Source organism: Vitis riparia, chromosome 8 (assembly GCF_004353265.1).
Source record: "Vitis riparia cultivar Riparia Gloire de Montpellier isolate 1030 chromosome 8, EGFV_Vit.rip_1.0, whole genome shotgun sequence".
Taxonomy (NCBI): domain Eukaryota; kingdom Viridiplantae; phylum Streptophyta; class Magnoliopsida; order Vitales; family Vitaceae; genus Vitis; species Vitis riparia.
The window spans coordinates 9,440,869-9,465,665 of NC_048438.1; the positions used below are offsets into that span (position 1 = coordinate 9,440,869).

Genomic DNA, 24,797 nt, shown 5'->3' on the forward strand with positions numbered 1-24,797 from the left:
GTGTTGGGTGTAATAAGTAATAACAATGGTATGAATAAATCTTCTTTTAACTAGTTTAGATGAGCTTAAAGTCGAAGATTATAAAAGATTTAATGATAATCAAGTATAAAACAAAAAATAATATTAGAGATAATGAATTTGATCGAGTTTGACTCCAATGACCATATATAAAAATATAACCAAATTATTAGGGTTGTAATTTATCTAAGGGAACACAAAAAAAATCACCATTTCTTGATCGAAGACGAGCGATTACACATATTTTATGCACATAAACGTTTTTCTTTTTTTGGGGTTCTTTTGAAAGATAAAAGAGGTAAATCTCTTCTTTTTTTTTCACCAAAAAGGCCTGTATATTTCTTAGTTTGATCATACCTTTGACACCACCTACCATCAAATAATATGCTTAGCTAAGGAAGAGGTCATAACAAGCATTTTACTTTATCCAAATGGCTGTTAAAATAAACACATAAATCCTAGCAAAACTATTAGTCCATTCAAGGTCTCCACACATTTGATGAATCATAACAGTATTTTCAGAACTAGTAAACAACAAATATATTCAGCATATGTCAATTGATTATCATTTGAGCATTGATTTTCACATTTTCTTTGTAGGGTATTTGTTTTGATTTGTGTGTTACCTCCAAGCAGAAACTCTCACTAATGGGGCTCCTCTCCATTCTAAGACCATCATATTCATATTGTTTCCTTCAATCTTCACCCCATATTTACTCTCCCCTTCTCTCACCATCTGTTTGGCTTCCATTAAGCTCTCTTGGCTCACTCTCCACCCCTCCAACCCCAATATTGAGTCAACATTAGAGTCACCTCCCTTCATCTCCTCCCACTTCTGGAACCAACCCAGAGATGAGACATGAGGTGCCACAAAGAGACACTCCATGGCTATTCTTGCTTCTGCAAAATGAGTTGGGAAGGTCCACTCCATTGATTCTAACAGGGCTTGGTAATGTATTAAATATTCATTAAAGAACAACCTAAAACACGAAGTGTTCTCCTGTTTCTCCCAGCCATCTCCATCACCGAAAGTTATGATGCCCCTGTTGTTATTTTTAGAATGGACAGTTAGTTCCTTGGCTACCCTCATGAACTCCATAGCTTGCCTTCTTCTGCCAGTACTCCCCATGTGTGGAAGGCCCATCATACAATTAAAAGCCAGCCATTCACTTCTTCCACCCTTTTTCTTCGTTCTCTTTATCTCATTCATCAACCCCTGCAGCTCCATCTCCTCTACCTTCAGCTTTAGGCCAACGGACCTGGCGTGATTGTAGAGATGCCTCTTTGTCTCCTCGAATCTCCATTGTGAGGCAGCACAAACATAACCCTCCTCCCTTTGCTTGATCGATGTGAGTCTTACTGTCTTTTGGTGGTGTTGCCCTATGGCATCGATCATTGAAGACCATTGTAACCCTTCTCCCATGTCGAAGTCAACTATGTGTATGGTCTCAGCATCGTGAGGCATGGCCTCAAGGACTGCCGAGTTGGCTGCAAAGTGAGCAAACCTCCCATATGGGAAGATTTGGTAGAACGCTTTAAAGGCTACATTGAAGTTCTTGGCAGACTCTTGTCTGAGGTAGTTTGTTTGCTTGTCTGTGGGTTGGAATAAGTAATATGAAAGCCGCTCCACAACCTCACCAGCAGGGCTTACTTTTTCCTGGATGCGGTTCATCAACACAACTGCAAGCTCTGCCTCTCCTTTCTCCACAGCTTCTCCATAGGCCATGACCAGATGAACAATGCTCAGTTGATTATCCATTTCCACGTCCTCTGTAGGCAAGGTTAACAAAGCTTCAATCGAGTCCATGTCCATAGATGCATCAGCTGACTTCATGGATGGGCTAAAGCTCCAGTTGTCGTCTCCTTCAACAGAGGGTTGTTTAGAAGGATAACTTTTCTCTCTCTCCTCCAACCATCCAAACGTATCCTCAGTATCATTGCTCAAAATGGTCTCAAACTCCTCCAAATTTAGTGAAGAAACATCACTCGGTAGTGTATGTTGAACCTCATCAATATGAATGGGAAAACCCATGTACTCATCAGACAACGTTGTTGGAGAATATGGGATGAATTCAAGGTCAGGACTGTCCTTAATTGTGTTGAAAAGGGAGAACCCGGACTCCATGTCTGCATCAATGCCTGATCCATAAACTGCAATTTCATCAAGACATGAAACTGTGTCGTTGAAGCATGGCCATGAGAACTGAAGAAGTTCATCAGGCTGCATCATCTTTAACAAGAAGAGCAAAGGAAGGCCTCAGAACTTGATCTAGAGTTCTATATAAAAGGTTGACTATTTATAGGTGATGGGCCAGAATCAGACAAAGTAGATTTCTTTCCATCAAAATTCCCAAGTCAAGTCATCTTCCTCCCCTTTTCGTTTCTGAAGGGAAGTAAGAAAGGGAACATGGCCGATTGTTCTGTTGTCCTTTTGCTTTTGGTTGTGCCACTATCAAAGTAATTACCAGGCATTTCATGAGAGCCTTGATTGTGATATAATTATATAAATAGTAAGGGAAAAAATAAACAAACAAACGTCTCACTCATTAAGCCTCCCTTCTGGTGCATTGTGGCTTACTCAATAAGCTAGACTAACACCATCAGTTGTTCCTCATCAAACTTATCATTTTGTTTTGTTGTTTTGCTTGTTTATTCACCATTTTTTCCGTGTATTAGTCTTTTAATGAGCGCAAGGTTGAGATTGGTTCAGACAGACACCCACCCAAAAACTTCACACGTTTGCTCCATATCTATTGAATTTCACAGTGCTTTCAAATAGACCTGTCAATGTGGACATGTAAATTGATTCCTGCTTTTGCTGTTTCTTAACTATTACATAATCATTGTCAGGATGATAATGTATTATCACCCAGTTAACCATTACATAATCCTGCGTCGTGACTAGTGTCGTGTATGTCCACTGCATCATTTCATCCAACACCCCTAATGACTCTTAGAACTCTGTATGTTGATTATGAGTCTTTGATTGGGAAGGACTAAGGATATCTTGGATTAAAATTCAGAGGAATATGGCTAAAGTATATGAAAGAATCAACCAGACAAATATGGAAAAGACAGTGCCTTTCCCTCTCAACATCCTCGGATTCCCTGATTTGAAGCATGCGACCCAATAGAGTATTAAAAGAAAAGACGGATGGTCATGAAGATAATTTGGGAGAAGTTTCCATGCAACTGCTGCACAAATGAGGACACCTTTACGCCTATAAAAGAATAGTTTGTTTATCTGTCACTAACCCCGTATTCTATTAACGTCAATCAATAGTAAAATTGCCTCAAATAGTATTAAAATACATCAAAAGTGCATGAATATTGGAATGTTTATCGAACTGCCACTCATCAATGATCAAGCATGCAACAAAATTCTTTTGGGCACTTTCAGGCGTTCATGAATGATAATTCTGCCATTCACCACCTGGTTACTTTGAATGAGTCCATTTTGCTTTTCATGGCAGCTCTGAAGCCTAGCTGCCTCAAAAAAAAAAAAATTAAGGAAAAGAAGGAAGAGGGAGTCTAAGATATGATCAACAAAAAATACCATATGCTAGATGAACACCATTATTTGCTCCCCATCAAATTTACCATTTTGTTTTGTTGTTTGGCTTGTTTCTTTACCAATTTTCCATCTATTAGTCTTTTATTCAGGAAAAGATTTAAGATTAGTTCAGACAGACTTATCGTTGTTGACGTTGCAATTGATTCCTGCTTTGCTGTTTCTTAACTATTACCCAATCATTGTCAAGATGATAATGAATTGTTATCCAGTTAATAAGGACAAGAAGAAAAAGTCTTGAAGCAGAGAGCATACGGCAACTCAATATAAATTTAATACCATTAGCATGGACACCTTTGTCTTCTAATCCAGGTGCCACCATATTCAAAATTCAAGATTTTCTTGGGCTACTGCATGAAAAGCTGTGGTGCCCGTCTTGACTAACACGTATATTGATATTAATAGGAAGTTAAGATGCAAACGCCTCTTAATTCAGTTCACCATGCCTTCGGGATGTTTTTGGTTTGAACCATTGACTGATGTTATGGTTTTTCGTATTTGAGGATTGGGAGGAATAAGGATGTCTTCTGAAAATGTCTTAACTTGTATCAGCCCAACACTCTCCTGACAAAGAAGGATAACCATATAGATGAATCATGCAGTGTTGAAACAAGACATTCAACAGATGGTGCTTCTGCTTCCCATCATCTTGATTGATTAAGTATTAAACTAGATCCTAAGGATTTAAATCTTTGAACTAGAGATTGGTAGTAACAACTGAACGGTCAAGGTCTTCAGCTTATTTTTGTGATAGTAGGAGTTTCATATAATAAGAAATTAGAAGGTGCAAACAAATATTGGATTGTCATCAAGTTGGTTGATATCAAAATCATGAATGTCACACTGGCAAATGGTGATTGAGGGAAGGAATCTACAAACTATCAAGTGGGAAGGAATCTACATACTCTCAAGTGGGAAGGAATCTACATACTCTCAAGTTGAAATATGTATATATGTTCGCATGGATTGCCACATCAGAGTCCTCAAACCCAGGTATTCGGATTACTAATTTTGTTTGATGCATTGACTAGCATCGGGTCCGGTTATATCTTTAGAGACAGGAATGAGGTATCTATGATAGAAAAATATAGTGCCCAGACATCCACAGAGGATTTCCTAACAAAATAATGAACAACTACAAAGATAAGTCACCTTACAAATCATCCAAAAGTTGATATTTTGCTTAAGCCTCCTTTCTCTACTGCATCATTTCATTAAACACCACTAAATACTCTAAAGCTCTGTATGTTGATTATGATTTCTTTGATTGGGAACCAGGATTAAGGATCATGGATTAAAATTCGAAGAAATATGGTGCCTTTTCCTCTCAACATCCCCAGATTCCCTGATTTGAAGCATGCGACCCAATAGTCAAATCTAAAACAAAAGACAATGGTCATGGAAGATACAATTTGAGAGAAGTTTTCATGCAAGTGATCCTATTAAAGAATAATTTGTTGATCTGTCACTACCCCTGAATTCTATTAACGTCAATCAACAGCAAAATTGCCTTAAATAGTATTAGAATACATCAAAAGATTATAAATGTAAGAATGTTTATCATACTCCTACTTATCCATCCATGACTGATAATTTAATTGATCTTTCTAATCACAATATCAACCCGTAAGCTAAAGGTCTCCCATTATTCAATGAGTGATGATGTATGAATGCATAAAATATGAAAAAGCTCCTTGTCATTTTGATCGATACCCAAATCATGAATATTACTTCATTTTTCACCTTAAATACTCTGCTTGACAGCCAATCTTAATCTAATATTGATGAGAGAATGACTTAAAAGAAACTCCTCATTTTGGGTTTGAATTATGAAACAATGGCTCCAAGATGCTGACGATACAATCCAATACCAAACACCCCAATATCATAGATGATGAAAAAGAAATAACAAGTTCCGTATATGAGGGAGATCAAATTTTCTTGCCTCCAAAGCAGCAAATGTAGCCATACTAGCCTTCAACAATCCAACACTTCACCCCCATTTGTGGGTCTTGGTGTGGGAACATCATTCAATTATATGGAAGAGAAGATACCACCCTATTATTAATGATAATAATAAAAACAAGACAAATTTAGTAGATAGATACGTTTATAATTGAACTACTACTATTCCAGGCATACCCTCCCCACACTAACAAAAAAGTCATTTTATGGGTCTCAAAAGTTGTAAACATAAAGCACTCATTGACCCAGAAGGAAATGAAGAAAGAAAAATGATGTCAATATCAGCCAGAAGACAAAAATCTGAAAAGCTCTGAATCCAGGCTTTGTAATCATGTTATAGACAAGGAATAAGAGCCATTGATGCTCGCCAAAGGCTCGTCAAGTTGAGTCCACTGACGATACAAATGGGTTTATCAAACGAGGTACCATGCAAAACCTCTCCAACAGCTCAGACTAAGAGATATGAACAGCTCCACCAGCCTTCACTTTCAGTCCTAAATGAAGCTAAATTTTTTTTCTCATGCCTTTCCCATGTGGTTTGATTCATTCATTCACTACTTTTATGGTTTTTTCTTGTGTGGGAACCAGGAGAAATAAGGGTTGTCTTATGGAACTGTCAGTCTTAAGGATTTTTCCTGTGCGCTTCTGCCTCCCCTTCATCTTTAGATTGCCTTGATTTGCAAAATAAGATGGACTACTTGATTTGCAAAATTGTGACTGGAGAAAAGGCTGATGAGTTTGATGGTAACCCAAGATTAAGGAGTCCAAATTGAAAATTTTGTGGTAAGATTCCATAATTGTGTGGCAAATTTAGAATGAATATAAGCTTAGGAATATTTTTACATTATAGCAATTATATATTGCATCAAGTATTCGTACAAATAAAATACAAGACATAGGAGTATTAAAATAGATCCAGAGGATTTAAAACTTTGGACTGCCTGAAACAGAAATTCTTATCTTATCCATGGTGATGGCACATAGCCCACAATTTTTATCTCATGGAACTGTCAAGATTTTCTTCTAGCACCAATAATCATCGTGAATTCAATCAGCTAACTTCAATGAATTTTGTGTTAACAAGCCAGGATGGAGAATCTTGAGTAAAAATTGGAAGAAAATAATGGTAAGCGTTGAGATGAATCATCGACAAAACATCTGAGAGATGGTGCCTTACCATCTTCGATCTTATGTGTGCTAGAGAAATCTAAAAGAAAAGACAATGGTGATGTGTATAATTTGAAACAAGTTTCATGCAAAACACAGGATGCGCATAAAGACAGCTTTAAGCCTATATAGAATATAGCCTGTTTCATGGATCATTAGCCATGTATTTTTTTTTAATTAAGGCCTCGCAATAGTGCATTCCTCAAAGAATAGTACTAAAACCGGAACAATATCAAATACAGGAGAGTTCAAGCACATCAAAAGCACAAAAATCTGGGAATGTTTGTCGCAATCCTTATCTTATCCAAGAAAAGAATAATTGAATTGTTTATGAGGGAGGAAGAACCATGACTCTAATACTCTCCCAATTATGAAGATCAAGATCTTTGATCTTAGATCGTGGACAAAACTACAAAGGAAAACTCTTTTTATGTTTGGACTACAAAACAATTGCCCAAGATGCAGAGGCAATAACAATTTTCTCATATGGGAGAGATCCAATTTTCTGGCCTCCCAAGCAACAGAGCCATGACAACTAGTCATCTAAAGTCCAAAACTCCATTCCCCACTCGTAGGTCTTCATGTGTCAATGCTGATGACACAAAAGCAAAGACATCCTATTATTAATGATATTAAAAGAAAGACAACAAATTAGATGGTAGAGACGTTTATAATTGAACTACTAATATCCAAAATATCTCATGTGAGACCCCAAAAGTTGCATGAAGCATGCATTGAAAGAGTAATAAATTCATACTTCTTTTCAAAGAAATTGTCTTAATGGATATTCCAAAATACAGAAGAAATAATCTATAGGTTTTTTCCTTTCACGGAACTAAGATATTTATGTATTATATCTGCTTGAAGAACTGGAAAAATCATTCCAAGAGGCAAGAGCACCATGAATCGTATTTGAAACTTTGAACCCAATCCAGTGCAAAATCCTTTTATGATGCACCAAATTCTAACCTGCCACATGAACTCTCGTCTTGACTCAACATCTTCCCTAATAAATCTCTCTCTCTTTGCGTACCTAAAAATAAGTTTCTAGGTTTGCACAGAACAGACTGATTTCCAATCTCTGATTTGAGGTCTATCTGCAAGGAATAACCCACATTCTATCATCTCTGACACTCAAATTTCAAATATGAAGCAATCATTGCCTCCAAAGGAATTGACAAAGATGATGACAATTTAATGGGAAAACAATCAAAAAGACAAAAGTTCCAACAGTTGTTAAAACAAGCATACTATTGCGTAAGACTCTTTGGTTTATGGCTTGCTTATTGTGCTGTGACAAAGATAGGGCCCAATGATGCATACCAAATACTCAAGCTGAGTATCACGACCACAAACTTTTCATGCAAACCTCTCAAAACAGCTAAAATTTATCAAATGACAAACATCATATTCCTAAAGAGAGTGATTATTTTATCAAAGATTCTAAGTTTGTAGAATGGATTTCATACCAGAATTTAGTGATTAAAGGTTTGTGTTTTGTTGCCCTCCCGATTATCTTAATAAGCTAAAGATTATGGAGACAAAAGAAAATGGAAGAAAAGGACATCAAAGACCGTTACAGCATATTAAAAATAGAAGGAAAGCATATACTGAAAGCCAGCCTAACCTTAAGTAACAAGTATTAACAATTAGTCATCAATAATGATATCATTTGATATGCCCTAACCTTGTCCCCTTTGTCATTTCTTTAAGGAAATGAAAAGATAATTGCAGAGTCCTTCTCTGTAGGTCCTCTCTCAAAATAAAATACCTAGGTAGACATGGACTTGGACCAGTATGTTCCTTGACCCATAGACTCCCGGGTGTTCACGCACTGCAATTCCTAATACAGACACAAGTTAAATTTCTGATTAGGTGAAAGGTGATTACTTTGAAAAGACATGAATAGTTATCCAAATAATCTATTGAATAAATTATGGTAGAAAGAGGAATAAAGAATAAACATCCACATCTAACAAGCTTCCAAGAAAGGAAGAAGGCTGAGCTGGGGAACCTAGCGGGGATGGAATTCTGTGGAAAGAGGGTTGAAAGTGATGGGTGGCTTCATTTTTTCTTTGTATATTATCATCTTGGTGTAATCTTTGTCGCTACCTCATTTCACCAATTTATATACAAGCACTCATATGAGACTTTTTCATCAAAACTCCAGTCTTCTTGCCCTGTAAATTTTATCGAAAAGATGAACCAACCTGAGAAATTTCAGCCCTCATGGCCATTCTACAACATCTTGGATTCAACTCTTGATCAAGTTGAATTATATGGTTTCGACATTGACGTGGATGTGTGTGGCTATGAATTCTCTTCCTCAATCACCACCACGGAGGACTCCTCTGGGATTCCCTCAGCACCAGATTTTCCAACTGTGATTTCCAGTGAATTTGTTGGGTTTCCAGGCTGTGATGAGGCACTGCAAACCTCGTTTCTCATTGGGGATTTGTCACTCAATATGGAGGAGTTTGAGACTATTCTATGTGGTGAGATTGGAGATGCCTATGGATGGTTAGATGGGAGTGAGGAAAGTTTTCCTTCACAACAGCAGTCTACTGAAGGAGAAGATGAATGGAGTCCTTGCCCATCAACAAAATCTAGTGAGGCTTTGATCGACACAACATCAACGCAACAATCACTAACTTTTCCTGCAGAAGGTGTGGAAATTGATAACCAACAAAGCATTCTTCACCTACTCAAAGCTTACGGAGATGCTGTTGAGGAGAATCAAAGGGAGCTCAGTGAGGTGATTTTGAGATCAATATGCGAGAAAGGAAATCCACTCGGTGAAACCCTAGAGCGTCTTGCATTCAACTTATTTGAAGACATCAAAAGGCAGGATGATTATCTTAAACAAGAATCCATGCAGAACTTTGCGGCAGCATTCAAAGCATTCTACCAAATATTTCCATATGGGAGGTTTGCTCACTTTGCAGCAAACTCAGCTATCCTTGAAGCTATGCCAGGTGATGTAGAAACGGTACACATCGTAGACTTTGACATGGGAGAAGGAGTTCAATGGCCTCCAATGATTGAGGCCATTGGGAAGCAGCACAAGGCAGTTAGATTGACATCAATAAAATGGGGGGAGGAGAACAGCTGCTCTGCTTCTGCTCAGTGGAGGTTTGAGGAGACAAAGAGGCGCCTTTGCAATCATGCAAGATCCATGGGTCTGAATTTGACAGTAGAGGAGGTGAAAATTGAGGATTTGGTGAGTGAGATAAAGAAAATGAAGAAAAGAGGTGGGAGGAGAGAGTGGTTGGCCTTCAATTGCATGGTGAGGCTGCCACACATGGGAAGGAGAAGGAGTAGGAGGAAAGTTATGAATTTTCTAAGGGTAGCTAGGGATCTGATATCCAATTCCGCAAATTGCAGCAAAGGAATATTAACTTTCGGAAATGGAGATCCAGGGGAGAAAATGAAAAATTGTGCTGGCTATGGTGCATTCTTTGATGGGTATTTGGTACATTACCAAGCCCTGATGGAATCAATGGAGTGGAATTTCCCAGTTCATCTGGGAGAAGCAAGAACAGCCATGGAATCCCTTTTTGTAGCTCCTTATGTCTCTTCTCTAACCTGGTTCCAAAACTGGGAGGAGACTAGAGAAGGCTGCGATCTTCAGGCAGGGACTGGATGGGCAGGCAGGAAACTGAGCAGAGAGAATTTAATGGAAGCCAGAGAAATGGTGAAAGAAGGGGAGACCTCATACAGGGTAAATCTTGAAGGACAGAATAAGAATGAGATGGTTTTGGAATGGAGAGGAACTCCATTAGTGAGCTTGTCAACCTGGAGATAGGTAAGAACCCACAAATTAACGGATGATTATTTTTTGTCTTCCTTAGTAAATATGTATTACATTGTAGATTGACATATTGTTTCTGATGATATTTGTACAAGAACATAAAATATGTTAAAATACGGTTGTGAGACATTTGTTTCTCTAAAGCTTGGCCACTTTCAATATTTATACTTGAGGAACTGATACCAGATGACAGGTCTGACCAACTTTTCAAAGGGACGGAACCATTATTCTTTGTCCCTAAAGCAGAGCAGGGAAAACAGGCAATGTTTTTTGGAGCACTAAAGCCAAGAATCTCAACAAACTGACCTTAATAAGGGTTACAGATGGGGGTTGTCCCCAAACATCAAAGAACATGCATGACAGTCCCTTTCTCCCCAATCCCTGCTGCGTAAGCCGTAAATCAGAGATCCTGCAAAAATTTTAACACAAAATCCTGTCTGGAATACTACTGTTTCTATAAATTAGGGAGCTGAACTTAACTTCCTTCGTGAGAATCTAAAACCCACATCATTAACCAACTTTTCACACTTTATAAAAACAAAGAGTAAACTAGTATAACCAAGGACAAGAAAATATCTTCTCTCATAAATATATTTCTTTCCAGTGCCACCTAGTAATTAATTTCATGGTGGTTAGTTGCAGACTGTGATTGATGTTTCCTAAATAAATTGATAAAATTCAGGAACTTTTTAATCAAAATTGTCCATGCCCTAAAAAATTTATAAAAAAATAAAATCAAACAAAACTGTTTCGGTTTCAGTTTGGTGACACCGTTTCAGCCAAAGGGTCAAAGACCAAACAAGTTGACAAAATTTCCTATTTTACATTAATTTCCATGAAATTACGCAGATGGAACACAAGCACATGCCTTAGGTATGAAGAAAAAGACATTTATTCCAAGAGAAACTATTAGATCAAACATGCAAGGAAAGATAACAAAAGAGATGCAGCTAAAAGATCCAGATAGTGCAGAACTCCCCACTAAAGGGCTAAATTTTTTTGAAGAACAATAAAAAGCCATAAATTAGTAGTCAGCCTCCAAACCCAATATTGAAGCTTCTGTTATCCTGTACAACTCAAGTTCCCCTCAGAATTCAAACATGAAAATTGTAGCAGCAAGATATGCCTCAGGCACAAACAGCATAATAGGGAATGATTTACAGTATAGTGCAATCACTGTTGCTTTTAATTCATATATCAATATGAAGTAATCTTAAAAGTTATTCCATTTCTTTCGCTCATAAAAATGGAACCAAAGTCAAAAACTACAATAACATATAGTTTTTAATCCTAAGATTGCATGCTAATTCACTTGACTAATTTGGGCAAATAACCTACCTGAAGTAAATGGAAATTTGAGGGATGTCAATATCATTGTCTTCATCATCTTCACAAGCGACAACCACATCAAAATGCCTTCGATATGTAGGCAGTTCTGCCTTCCCTATTTCCTTAGCCAGATCCACCAACTTTCTGTCCATTCGTTCCTTATGCCTAGGGAACATACTGTTATAAAGCAAGCAACTTCCATAAGAGATGCTGTAAGCATTCAATCCCTTGTCTCTCAGCCATTGGAGAAGCTCTCTTAAAGTTGGATTGTCTCCAAGAATCCACCTGTCCCATACAGTCCAGCTCATGTCCTGATGCTTTATCACTTTGGGTGGTACAGGCTCAGCCATGGAGAAAAGAGGGAGTGCCAGGTTGGCAAAGGTATTCTTGTAGTCCTCCATTTTGTGCCCTCCATGTAGAACTTTGTACAGCTCCAAGCAGACAAGACCTGTTGCCATAGCAGTGGAGGTTGCAATTGCAGGAATGATCCTACCCGCAATGAATTTGGCTTTAAGCTTGTCAACTTCAGGAATGCTATAGTTCCTCGCCCTCATGTTAGCAAGTGCAGAAATTAGGTCCATATGATAGTTGGAGTCATCATCCTGCACATTCAGAAGAACATATATAGGCAGCAATACTAGTAATGTGCAGGAGTTTTGCCAATGAAGAAAAATGAAACTGAAGTGAACACAAGTCCATTAGTTTTATGTTTCAACAACAACAAAAAAAATAGAAAATATATATTTTTGCATAAAAAAGTAAAAAAATTAAAATTAAAAATAAAATAATAAAAAATCTACCAAAGAACAAAAAGACAAGAAGATCCTCATCTATTGTTGTTCAATATCATGACTTAGTAATGGTGCACTATTGTTTATGAAACAAATAAATGAATGAACACATTAGTATAGCTAGCTTACAATATAAAACCACCGAATACCCTTACGTGGAAATTACACAATTAAATTTATATAATGCAACTACCATCTACAGTAGCAAAAGACCATCATCTCAGGATCCACTTTGATATGAAACCCAATGCTAACCTCGGAAAAATAGAAATGGCTTACATTCAAAGAAAGAATACTTCAGTTGTCTTTTTTGATAGGTATACTTCAGTTGTCCCCTCTTATTCTAAACTAAGCATTTAGCCACCCAAAAAAGAAGAAGAATTTTTCACAACATATCCCAGGTTTAAAATCAAAGTCATTAGACCAGCAGCCACCCAACAATTACACATATCCTTCGACTGTTACCAGTATCCACCATACCAGAGAAGGAATATGTTATGTCAGGTGTGGCACTGACACACATTCTGATAGATTGACTTTAAACCTCCACATCCACCATATAATAAGCAAGTTTTGGCAATCAAGCTTTATTAGGGAAGTGGCTTTAGAGGTATCCTAAGGAAAGTTTTAGACTTTGGCCCAGGTTATTTCGAGTATCTATGGGACATCCTAATAGATGGGAAGCTAATAATATAGTCAAATCATCACATCATTGCCCCTAGAAGGTCATTGCACTTATTTTCCAAGCTTTTTCTACAAACACTCGCTTCATGGCAGGTGATGGTACCAAAATTCGTTTTTGGAAGATCTGTGGTTGGGGGATCAACCTTTGTGTTCACAATTTTTAAGACTTTACAGAGTCATCACAGTTAGAAATCTCTCCATTAGCTATCTTGGGTGATAACACCCCTTTTTCTTGGAATCTTTTTTTCCATCGTAATCTAACTGAGTTGGAGAGTGAGGATCTCGAAAAACTAATGACTTCTCTTTCTAGTGTACATTTGTTTTCATCTGTTCTAGATGCATAAGCTTGAGTACTTTCTTCTTCAAGAGTATTCTTAGTAAAATCCTTTTTATTAGCCTTGTCCAATTTATCAAAATCAGTTCCTCTCCATCCAGCTGAATTTTTGTGGATCAAGAGTCCCTTTTGTCATGGCCTTTGCTTGTTTAGTGGTACATAAGAAGATAAATACCAATGACATGCAACAATTGAGAAAGCCATTCAAAACCCTTAGTCCTGATTGATGCATCCTATTTAAGGGGAGTGGAGAAACGATTGATTATCTATTCCTACATTGTCCAATTACTTTGGGGCTATGGTACAAGTTATTCTCACTGGTTGTGGGATAGTGCAGGTTCAACCAAGGAGTGTTTGCGATATGATGGTTATTTCTTTTATGTGTTTTGAGGACTCTACTAGAAGCAAGACTCTTTAGAAGATTGTTTGTCTCACTTTGAGGTGGATTGTGTGGAGAGAGAGGAATGTTAGGATTTTTTATAATAGTTAGAAGACGTATAAGATGATGTGGAACTTGCTTCATTTCTTTATTTCTTTTTCGCCCTGTTGTACTAACATTTTTAAACCCATTCCCTTGAGTGTCATTTAGCTTAGTAGGCTTTCAGTATGTAATCCTTAAGGTTAAGCCTACATGGTGAAGAGCCTAGATGAGCTTTTGAAGATGTAATACTTGTATAAATTTTTTTGTTCCTTTTGTGCAAATCTCCTTGTAAAGCGGAGATTCATTTTGGGTTCTTTTGATCAGGTTTGTATTTCATGAAAAGATCTCTCATCCTTCTTATGTTTTCTTCACAATAATTAATACATCTTTTGTTTTCGATAAAATAAAATAAATAAATAAATAAAAACATATAATAAGCAAGGAAAAAATAAAGGAATCGAACCTTCTCAAACTGAATAGGATTCATTCTGAAACCTGGAGGCAGCTTCTTCTGGCATTTTTCTAACTTCATGATCAACTCATTGATGACTGCTGCATCATCAACCGATGCAGTGGAAAGGCTTGTTGCTTTCTCATCTGTCACGATCTTAACATCTTTCTTGGGAAGGAAATCAGGGACTATCACCTTACTAACAGCATCAGCAAACTTCATGGGGGACTTAACCCAGTCAGGAATCGGTATGCCAAATGTCTCCGCTCGCAGTATGGATGCCGCCATTACAAAGTGAAGTTGACCAGGATCATCAATTGAGAACTGCAATGGCCGGGGGAACCGCTTTGGGGCAGACCAGAATGGTGCCCCATTACTGGTAGCAGCATCCTCGGGAAAAGTGAATGTCAACTGCTTCACACGGTTGGCAAAGTAGTCTTCAAACCTAGTTGCATCAGAAGCATGACATTAGTATCTTGGTAAAAACAATCATACTATGAAGTTAGTGGGATACATGAAATAATTAAGCACAGTACTTCAGGCGAGCCCAGGTTATGCAGTCCTGGAATGTTTCGCATCTCTCTTTGTCAAGGCACTCAATAACACGTTCCAAGTTGTCTCTGGCCTGAGCATCGCCAGCATTCTTCATTGCAAATGCATACTCAATTGGATTGAGCAGGAATGCATTTACCTCGGCTGGTGTCTTCTCAAGCAAACCCTCAAACTCAGATCGAGCCCAAGTCAAACAGTGGTCAATATTGTGTGGGAATGAATGCACAGTGCACATAGGTGCTTGCTTCTCAGGTGGGTCCCTTGACGCACCATAGTTCTCTGTCAGATGAGGAATAACCATCTGAGTGTTGCACTTGGCACCTAGCGTTCCAGATTCCAGAAGTGGTTTCTGGAAATATAAGCACCTTTGATCAATGTAAAGTCTAGCGTTCACATTATCTAGTGCATTGATGACAACACTCAGATTCTCCCAGAATGTGTCATCAAACACATTCTCTGTCTCAGGGCTTGCACGGTTTTGCAATGCTTCAATATGGAGACGATGGTTTATTGAAGCAGCAGCTGAAGCAGCAACTGTTGATTTAGCCTGACCAATGTTCCAGTCCCGGAAAAGAAACTGCCTGCTGAGGTTACTTTTTTCAATGACATCATCATCAGTAATTGTTAGCTTCCCCTGGTTACCACAACAAACTCCCATCAAAGCTACATTCTTCAAAAACTCACAACCTAGTGCACCAGATCCTACAATAAACACTTTTGCATCCTCCAGTTTTTTTTGGAGTTTGGCTCCAAACACCGAAATTTGTGCATCATAACGACTGTTTATGGGCTTCAAGTCACTGGGATCCAGGGGCTCTGTAGGAAGGGACTCAACTGAATCAAAGTAGAAAAACTGTCCACATAAAACCAGTTAAATACATGTTAGGCAAATAGCATAAGTAATCACAAGCTGAAATATAACTGATCCAGGAAAAAAAAAACCCAAAACTAGAATCAGCTTGAAAGCCAATAGTGTGCCAATAGAAAACTCCCTCAAAGAGGCCAAATCTGAGTGGCAAACAGCTTATATGAGCATGCTGCCTCTCTCACTCGCTAGGACTGAACAAAGTTTCGACCAGCACCTATTTGAAGAACATCAATGCCCAACTCCATTAAAAACCAGTTTTAAACACAACTGACCTGAAAAAGTGGATGGAATTTCCCAGAGCAAGCCTTCACGACTTCCTGTCCAACAACACCACCAAACATGGCAGCCATGGGATTTAGCACAGCTCTAGCACCAAATGTAAAGTGATGAAGAAGCTTTTGATCAATCTTTTCAAGCTTCCCAACTGTTGAGCTATCATTGATGTTACAGGCAAAAGATATGAGCTTCTGAGCATCCTCCTCAGATCCAGCAACAGGGAAGCGTCCCAACTCCATTATAAACTTATCCAGAGCTTGAAATGCCAAGTGAAGGAGTGGTGAACGATCAAACTTGGAGAAGTCACTCTGGAGGAAATCACCAGGATCCTTGAGTGCCTCTTTCAAGGGCTTAAAGTTTAACACCTTAGGTTGCTTCACCTGTGTGACAATACCACCTTTCTCATATGCGCCATAATTAGTGGTATCCTCATCAAGAGAGAATGAGTAAGGCCTTGCATTCTTAACCTTCCTTGGCTTTCCATCATTCAGTTCTGTCATTCCCTGGACTTCAGAGAACACAACCAGATCCCCATCCTGAAACTCAAGCCTCTCGTCATCGACACATGCCACAAGGGCAGGGTTGTCATTGCTAATAGATGCAATTATGCCTGTATGTGGATCCTCACCATCAACATCAAAGACTGTAAACTCAGGGCCAAAGTCACAAAATACACTACCAAAAAGGCCTCGCACTTCAGATTTGATGAAAGAGATAGGAGGCTGGTGATTATGGCAGTAATCATCCAATTCAATTGCTTTCTCTATGCTGATATTAGTAAATACTACAGCCTGCATTGCCAGGATTTGAATAAAGAATTATGAATTTGCCTATAAGAATCAATTAAGAATTTAGAAAGACATGCATCTTGTACACATAATGATTCTACTCAGAAGTTGTACACATTTTGTACAAATAATGATTACACTCCATTTACCGTTCAAATAAAAATAATATGCATTTTGTACAAATAATGATTGTACTCCTTTTTCTGTTCAAATAAAAAGTAGAAAAACTCGCCAGGTAATCTCAGAGGCTAACAGCACCATTAAGATTACTAAGCCCTCGCAAGAACAGTTTCAAATGCCACAAATTAGGAGTGAGCTTCTAAGCCTGGGAGCTGTTCCAAGGGTGAAAGCTGATTTGGATAGGAGCAAAAGTTGCAACCTCATAACACACTTAAGATTTTGTTGGCAACTAAACATAAAACAATCATCAATAATGTCTCTCACTAGTTTGTGTACAAATTTAGAAATTTGCATTCAATCACATATACAAAAATACCCAACTTTAAGTCTCAGCTGCTACTGAAATATATTGTCCACTACATATTGGTATCAGCAACTTATATCATAAGTTAGAAGTCTAGTTTACAAGTTGAGCGAAAACTAAAACCTTGAACCAATTAAGTAGAGAATATTTTATACCTGAGACAAGCTAAGTTATTAAATTAAAACTTACTGACAACAATACCTGCAAAATCAGACAGGACTTCAAGATAACATTACCTGAAAATCAGAAAGTTGTTCCTTTGTCAATTCAGTTGTTAAAGTAGAAATGACCACAGAGTTGTTCAATTCTTGCAATTTCTGGACAGAAGCAAGTGCCCTGTTCTTCCCCACATCATCCTCAGTAAAAATGAAATTGCTGGACAAGTCCCACAACTCAACAGAACCTTCATCATGCAATGTCACAGATTTTACACCAGCAAGAATAAGGTTCTTTGCTGCAAAAGCCCACATTCCAGGTCATTGCACAGCAGTAAAGTGATAATTGCTACCATCTAGAATTCTTAAACAATATCATTTACATTCATGCTCCTTTCATCCTGGAGAAAACAGGGGAGAAATAAAAGGAGAAGGAAAATAAAGCATACTCTTTCTTCTGGTTCAGAGTGAGACAAACTATACAACACAACAAAGCCTTGGGCCAAGTTCTGTTTGTGGTTTTGTCAGAAACTAAAGAACAGAAATTTTCAGGACTTATTTACAATGGAAATAAAAATGCCTTTCAGAATGATTTTTGTTCTCAAAATGTTTGTTTTTGTATTGATTTCAAATTGTAGATTGCTTGCATGTTTTAAAAAGTCCAAGCACGATCCTTTCATGCTTCCTAAAATACAGGTTTTTCAAGAGACATGTTCAAAAACAGTATTCAAGAACATGATATCACATTTCAGTATCATTTTCATTTTTGTTTCCTCTATTCTAGAAAGCGATTCGTGTTCGTCTACCAAAATAGACCCTAATGCTCTGTTTAGGAAGTATTTTCAAAAATAGTTCTAAAAAACAATTTTTGAGAACATATTTTAAAAGCTATTCTTTAATGTTTTGTAGAACAGAAGGGCCTATTCTGTAACTGTTTTTAAAAACAGTTTTCTATTCTTCAAATCAAACAAAAATAGGAAAAACTTGTTTGACAACAGAAAATAAAAAAACAATTTTTTGTTCTTAAAAACAGAAAATAAGGTGTTTTTAGAGAATATGTTTTGGTTGTTTTCAATCGTTTTCACTTGTTTTTAGAGGAGTGTTATAAAAATATATATATAAATATAAAGAATAATTAAAAATAATGCACTACATATAAAAGTTATTTTTAAAACATATTTAAAAATATAGAAAACAAGTTCAAAACATTCAACTTCCTAAACAAAACTTTCATTTTACAAACATGAAAGAACATTTTTCAAAAATTGTTCTCAAAAACCGTTTTTGAAAACACTTCCTAGAGAGAATATGAAATGTTATTCACATGTTTTCTATGCTTTTAAATATATTTTAAAAATAACTTTTAGATTTGGTATTTTATTCTTAATCATTCTTCGTATTTATATAATTATTTTTTAAAACAACTAAAAGATGTTCCATATTTAAGAATTTCTATTTTTAATAACAGAAAAACCGGTTGTCGACGGGAAACTATTTTCTGAAAAAATTACCAAATAGGTTAAGGCTTTATATTCTGTTTCCGTTTCTTTTCCTCGGTTTTCTTAGAAATGAAAGACTGATTGCAATAAACAGCAAGAAAAATTAACATTTCTATCCAATCACCTACTATTAATGCAACAATTAATAAGAGATCAAACTATCTCGTCCATTCACCATCCAAGCCATAAACCAGCTCAACAACAAAAGATCCAAATCCACACGTACCAATCTCGGCACCCAGGCCCTGCATTCCAGAAATGAGAACGTTCGAAGCAAAGAGCCGCCGCATCGTCTCACGGCCGTACACCGCGAGCTGGCGGCTATGCAGATCCTCATCGATATCAGGAGGGTTCCCTTCGCCCAGCGCCATAATCGGCGGTTTAGCGTCGCCTCTGCTGTGGTTGCTGTTGTTGTTGCCGATGCTGCTGTTGCTGTTGACGTTCCCCGTGGTTTCGGTCGTACCGGTGGTCGCCGTCGAGATCCGAGGCTTCTTCAAAGATCCGGCGCTGCAGTTGTCTTCTTCTTCTTCTGCTACCACTGCCTCTCCTCCAACAGCTCTCTTTCTAGGAAGCATATAGTGCAATGAACTGCTCAAAACCAGTTTGATTTCCATTTCCATCACCAAAAAACACAAAACAAAGAAAATAAAAAATAAAAGTAAAAACATCCAATACTCAAATCGAAAACCTTAACCTTAACTTTCAATTTGGTTTGGGAGAAAAACCAGTGAAAAAGCAAAGAATAATGAATAAAGAAGCAAAGTGAACGCACCGATGAGAACAGTGAAGAAGAAAAGAATGGGATGGAAAGGGAGGCAAGAAGAGAATCTGGGGAATTTATTTTCAGGTTGTTAGGGTTTCACGGTTATGAGCTATAATTCGGTGTTCCGGTCGGTTCATCTCTCTTTTCCAGAGAGAGGCGAGAGGAGAGAGAATGATGGTGTGGACCGAAAAAGGAGGAACCTTCAGATGATGTTGGTGCCTGGTAGTGCTTCCAGAGGCTGTTTGGTTACAGGGGCTGCTGCACTCTGGCCGAGAATTAAGATGGTCTTTCTTGGGTGCAGAAGAATCTAGAACCAGGAGTAGTGGAGATGGATTAAGGTAGTCTTGGACACTTGGCGCCAAAAAAAATAAAAAATACTAATTCCTAAAAACAAATTATTCTTTAATTACAACTTTGATTTTAATTATACTTGGTACATATGATTCTTATAGTTCAAGTCTTGAAGAAAATTGAAATAATTGGATATAGACTTCTAGTAAGCATGAAGCAACTAAATGAGATACATTATTTTTATATATAATAATTAGTTTTTTAATAACTTACCTAAGTTTCAATTTTTGCTAGACACGTGGATAAAAAAAATAGCAATTAATAGTTTTTTATTCATCAGTCATTATCCTTATAGAAGGCACTCACAAATATAAAGTTAGGTAGAAAAAAAAAATCGATTCACCATCTTATATCAACTTGTCTGTGATTCCAAATCAACAAATCCAATTTTCAAGATATAGCAACTCTTTTTTAAGGTAATAATAACTAAGTGAGAGACGTTTGATTATTTTCAAACACAAGTTGTGAAAGTGAAATAATTATGATAAGTTGTAGGTCGGTTACGAACTAAAGTTATAGTATCCATAACAGCATGTCCTCCTACAAAAGTAAATAACTTGATTTTCTTTAGTAATGGTTGAACAATTAATTGAAAGAATTTAATGAAGAATTTTGTCAAGCCATTTTAAATATGAATATGAGTAACACAATGTTTAATATCAATCATATTCCTAACTAATATGTAATGATCAATGAATATTTGAGAAATAAATTTGCAAGCATTATCAAGATATATTGTCTTCATCGAAAAATCTATAAATTGTGTTTGCAACTTTGTGCAAGGAGTCTAATAAAAACAATATTACATGTAAAAATGAGAAAGACATGTGACCACCTAATAGAGAAATGTATTAAGATCATAAAATAATAGAATAGTCCATTGAGTGAATGGATATGCTGATAAATACCCCTATGTATTACTTTTAAAAAGATTGGTGACTCAAATATGATTAGCAAACGATAGTCTAATTATTAATTTGCATTGTGAGCAAGTAGCACATGAATATTCATTAGGTAAAATTCATCTTTTGGTTCTTTAATGGATATTCATGTGAGTGTTCTATTATTCGATGCCTCATCGAAGACCCCAAGTAACTTAGTCTATCATGTCAAAGAATAAAAAAATAAAATTATCGTTTAACTTCCAATTTACAATAACATATGACTCGATGGGCTTTATGGGTGTATGATATAATACAAAGCAAAAAGTTGAGAAATTTTCCATAATATGCTTTTGGCTATAAATAATAAAGTAATGTAAAAATATTATACATTACCCTTATTTATAGTTTTAATATGATTTTTTTTTTCTACGCATATCTTTAAAATTAAGCAAATTTCTTTTCTAAATTTGCTATTATATAAAGCATTATTTATATGGAATATAGTTTCATTTGGTAGCATAATGTTTGCTCAATTGAAACCTTCAATCAAGTTTATAGTACCAAATATGGTACTTATATTAGCTTTTGTTGACATAAAATTATAGATGTATATTTTCTTTCAAAGAATTGTGCGTAGGGTTGCATAGTTTACGAAACATATATCATCCTCATTCATCTTGAGACCCAATAACACATAGATTTTAGATATAATTAATATTTGAGTTAAAAAAAAAAACAAAAGACATAAAGTAAATAATGATATATTAAATGTAATAACAAGTTGTAAACATAAGACATAATAATATAATAATTAAAATAACAAGATGTAAAATGACATCAATTAATGCAATTATTTTCATCATTAATTAAATTGTCAATTTTTCATTAGGATCTTAAAAGAAAACAATGTCATTGTAGGTTCAATTTAATTCATCACCATCGGTGAATTTCATCTCTATCTTTTTTCCTTTTACTTTCATTGTTGATTGGTAAAGGTTAACAAAATGTTTAGGCATTTAATAGGTATGCGAACAATACTCTTTCGTGACACATCTATAGCAATTATTCTCATGGTTTTTGAGATATTTATCTTATGAACACTTCTCATTTTCTTATGTTACCTTAGTATTGCTCTACTTTTGGTGGTGCACTAAAACTTTTTTTTTTTTGTGGGAATTTGAGGAATGACTAAATGAGCATCATGGTATAAAAAATCCTTCTATGACCATGATCACATTCTCATCCCGCATTCATGATTATGGGATGATATTACTTTCATTTCAAGTAATATTTAAAATTAGTTAGACGAGATTGATGATTTCTTATTAAAAGTTTATTATTTTATTCAACAATAAGAAGACATTATATTAATTCAAAGTATTTTTATAAAATTTATGCTCTCAATATTGTTGTTGTAGGAGCACATTTAAGGCATGAAATTGAGTAAAAGTTTTTTGTAACATGCCTTCTTCTATGATTTTTTTTCTCCACGTAGCTTTAATTAAGAATTGACTTTGAACAATGTAGAGTTGTTCATTGACAGTTTTTAAATCTTACAACCTTGGATGTATCTAATCATATCAAATCTTATAACCTTGGATATATCTAATCATATCAAGCTTTTAAGAGAATCATGGTTTTTTAATGGTCATATATCCCCTTCAAACAACTTTATAAAGTAAAAGAATTTTTACTGATATTCATTTTTTTAAACCTTCATGAAAATGATGACAAAGAAAAATCAATACAATGCTTTCACACAATTCTACAGGAATGCTTGATTTATTTCCTTGATCATACCTTCATTTCGTGTATAATAAAATAATATTATTAGAATCAATTATAAAAATTGAAAACCATATTAAAATTGATTTTATATAAGTTTTAGATTAATAATATTAGTATAACTTTTAACTATAATTAAATATAAAATTATTTCTAAATAACTTTTGATTATAAGAATTAATTTTGTAATAATTTTCTTGTAACTTCAATTTATATATAACATAATTTAAATGAACAAAGTAAAGCATATAAAAGAGAATTAAGAGAATAAGAGAAGGAACTTGAGGAGGGGTTTTTTTTTGTTCGGATGATCTTTATGTAAAGGATGAGAAGTATTTTTATAAGCTTTATAAATATCATTCATTTAATACTTATATTTAACTCGAGTAAATAAAAGTTCATAAATAAACTTCAATTTCCTCATTTATCAATTTGAATAAGTTTAATTTTATAATGTACTTTAAAAAAAAAAATCATAACTTTTACTCATATTTCCCATATCAATTGTTTCAAAATAGCATGACTTGGCATTAAATAATGAAACAATATTTTTTAAAAAGAAAATATCATTCATACAACATAAACATTAAATAATAATAATAATAATAATAATAATAGAATAAAAAATTCATAAATAGCAATTTTCTTTTGTCAAGAAACATTTTTTATCAATTAATACAAAAGATTAAAAAAGAAACCATGCCTTATAATAAACAAAGAAAAAAAAAAGCTTATTAGAAGAAATTTGGGATAAAAGTTTTTATTTTATTAAAAAAAAAAACATTATGAAATATTATTTGATATTTGGGGGAAAAAAGTTTATTTTTTTATTTTTAAATTTTGATAAAACCTATGTACATATTTTGTTAAAAAATTATATTTTTTTTTTAAAACAATAGGGAAGTTAAGAAAATTTTGTTTTTTTTAATAATTTATATAAAAAAACTTTTATATTTAATAAATTTTTTATAATACTAATATTATTCTTTAACATTATAATTTTGATTTTAACTTCAATTTTATTTTCATTTTTTAATTAAAAAAAAACAAGAAAATATGGGAGGCATAAAACAAAATTACCAACTTGGAAAAGGCAACTTGTCGTGTTGCTTCGTCTTACCAATTATGATGCATGAATAAAACCAAAAAAAAATCAAAAATCAAAAGAGTCAGGAGGCATCTCCTGTGAAACCAAAGTACATAAGATATCAATTCCTCGCTAGCCCTATTGGGCAGTACGTCTGCCTTTTCCCCCCACCAAGCTTCTCGGAAGGTTGGTTGGGTTTTCACGCTGCCTCCCGTCCAAGTTGCCTCCAACACATTCAGAATACATTTTTTAAAAGTAAAACTTTTTTTTTCAACTAATGCTAGACGCTCCCATCATACAGTGACTTGCCACTCCATGGATAGGGGTGTAAATAAGGTCGATTTTTGGATAAAAAATGAATTGCATCGATAGGATTAATTTTATATATGAAAAAAAAATCAAAATGACCAGATTTGAAGTGAAAAAATTGAACTAATCAAACCTTTTAAGGTTGGTTTGGATCGATTTTGACCTAATTTATTTAACTTTTTTTAGTTCTAAATCTAGTTTTAAATTTGTGTTTGTTTTGAGCCAAATTCTATTAATTTGAGTTTATATTAGGTACTAAGTCTAGTTTGTTTTTAAAATTAATTGAAACTAAATTGGATTTGATGTTAAAAATATATTAAATGCATTTAGAATAAATTTGATCATAATATAAAAACAATGTCAAATATCAAACAATTATATATAAGTTTTAGAATATCGCTTTGGAGACAAGAAAATTGAAAACCGAACCGACAAGATCGGTTTTCAAAATTCT

At 35.3% G+C, this 24,797-nt stretch overlaps 2 protein-coding genes across 17 annotated transcripts; both read right to left on the reverse strand.

The window, feature by feature from the left end:
- Positions 1–640: 640 nt before the first annotated feature.
- LOC117920608 (protein NODULATION SIGNALING PATHWAY 2-like) lies at positions 641–2,143 on the reverse strand. The gene has a single exon (XM_034838215.1). It carries the CDS (start codon positions 2,141–2,143, stop codon positions 641–643), a length of 1,503 nt encoding a protein of 500 aa, XP_034694106.1.
- Positions 2,136–20,202, reverse strand: LOC117919904 (ubiquitin-activating enzyme E1 2-like). 16 transcript variants are annotated; one of them, XR_004652150.1, is made up of 10 exons: positions 19,937–20,201; positions 19,391–19,752; positions 17,747–17,964; positions 16,235–17,029; positions 15,079–15,947; positions 14,555–14,987; positions 11,871–12,463; positions 10,839–10,941; positions 8,409–8,564; positions 5,458–5,600 (listed from the first exon to the last, which is right to left on the reverse strand). XR_004652150.1 is itself a non-coding variant. In XM_034837194.1 (9 exons), exons 2-9 carry the CDS (start codon positions 19,737–19,739, stop codon positions 5,624–5,626), a joined length of 3,384 nt encoding a protein of 1,127 aa, XP_034693085.1. In that variant the 5' UTR covers positions 19,740–19,752; positions 19,937–20,201; the 3' UTR covers positions 5,609–5,623. The 16 variants fall into 16 exon arrangements, 14 of the variants coding, with proteins under 14 accessions (XP_034693095.1, XP_034693097.1, XP_034693087.1 ...); XR_004652149.1 differs by lacking the exon at positions 5,458–5,600 and adding an exon at positions 6,352–7,313; XM_034837194.1 differs by lacking the exons at positions 5,458–5,600; positions 8,409–8,564 and adding an exon at positions 5,609–5,647.
- Between the last annotated feature and the right edge of the window lie 4,595 nt (positions 20,203–24,797).

Coding starts and splice junctions, on each gene's coding strand:
- LOC117920608 (XM_034838215.1), bottom strand. CDS start 2,143: ATGGAGTCCGGGTTCTCCCTTTTCAACACAATTAAGGACAGTCCTGAC.
- LOC117919904 (XM_034837192.1), bottom strand. CDS start 19,739: ATGCTTCCTAGAAAGAGAGCTGTTGGAGGAGAGGCAGTGGTAGCAGAA. Junction 17,030..17,746: donor AACAACTTTCTGATTTTCAG/GTAATGTTATCT, acceptor CTGGCAATGCAG/GCTGTAGTATTTACTAATAT. Junction 14,988..15,078: donor ATAACCTGGGCTCGCCTGAA/GTACTGTGCTTA, acceptor TGATGCAACTAG/GTTTGAAGACTACTTTGCCA.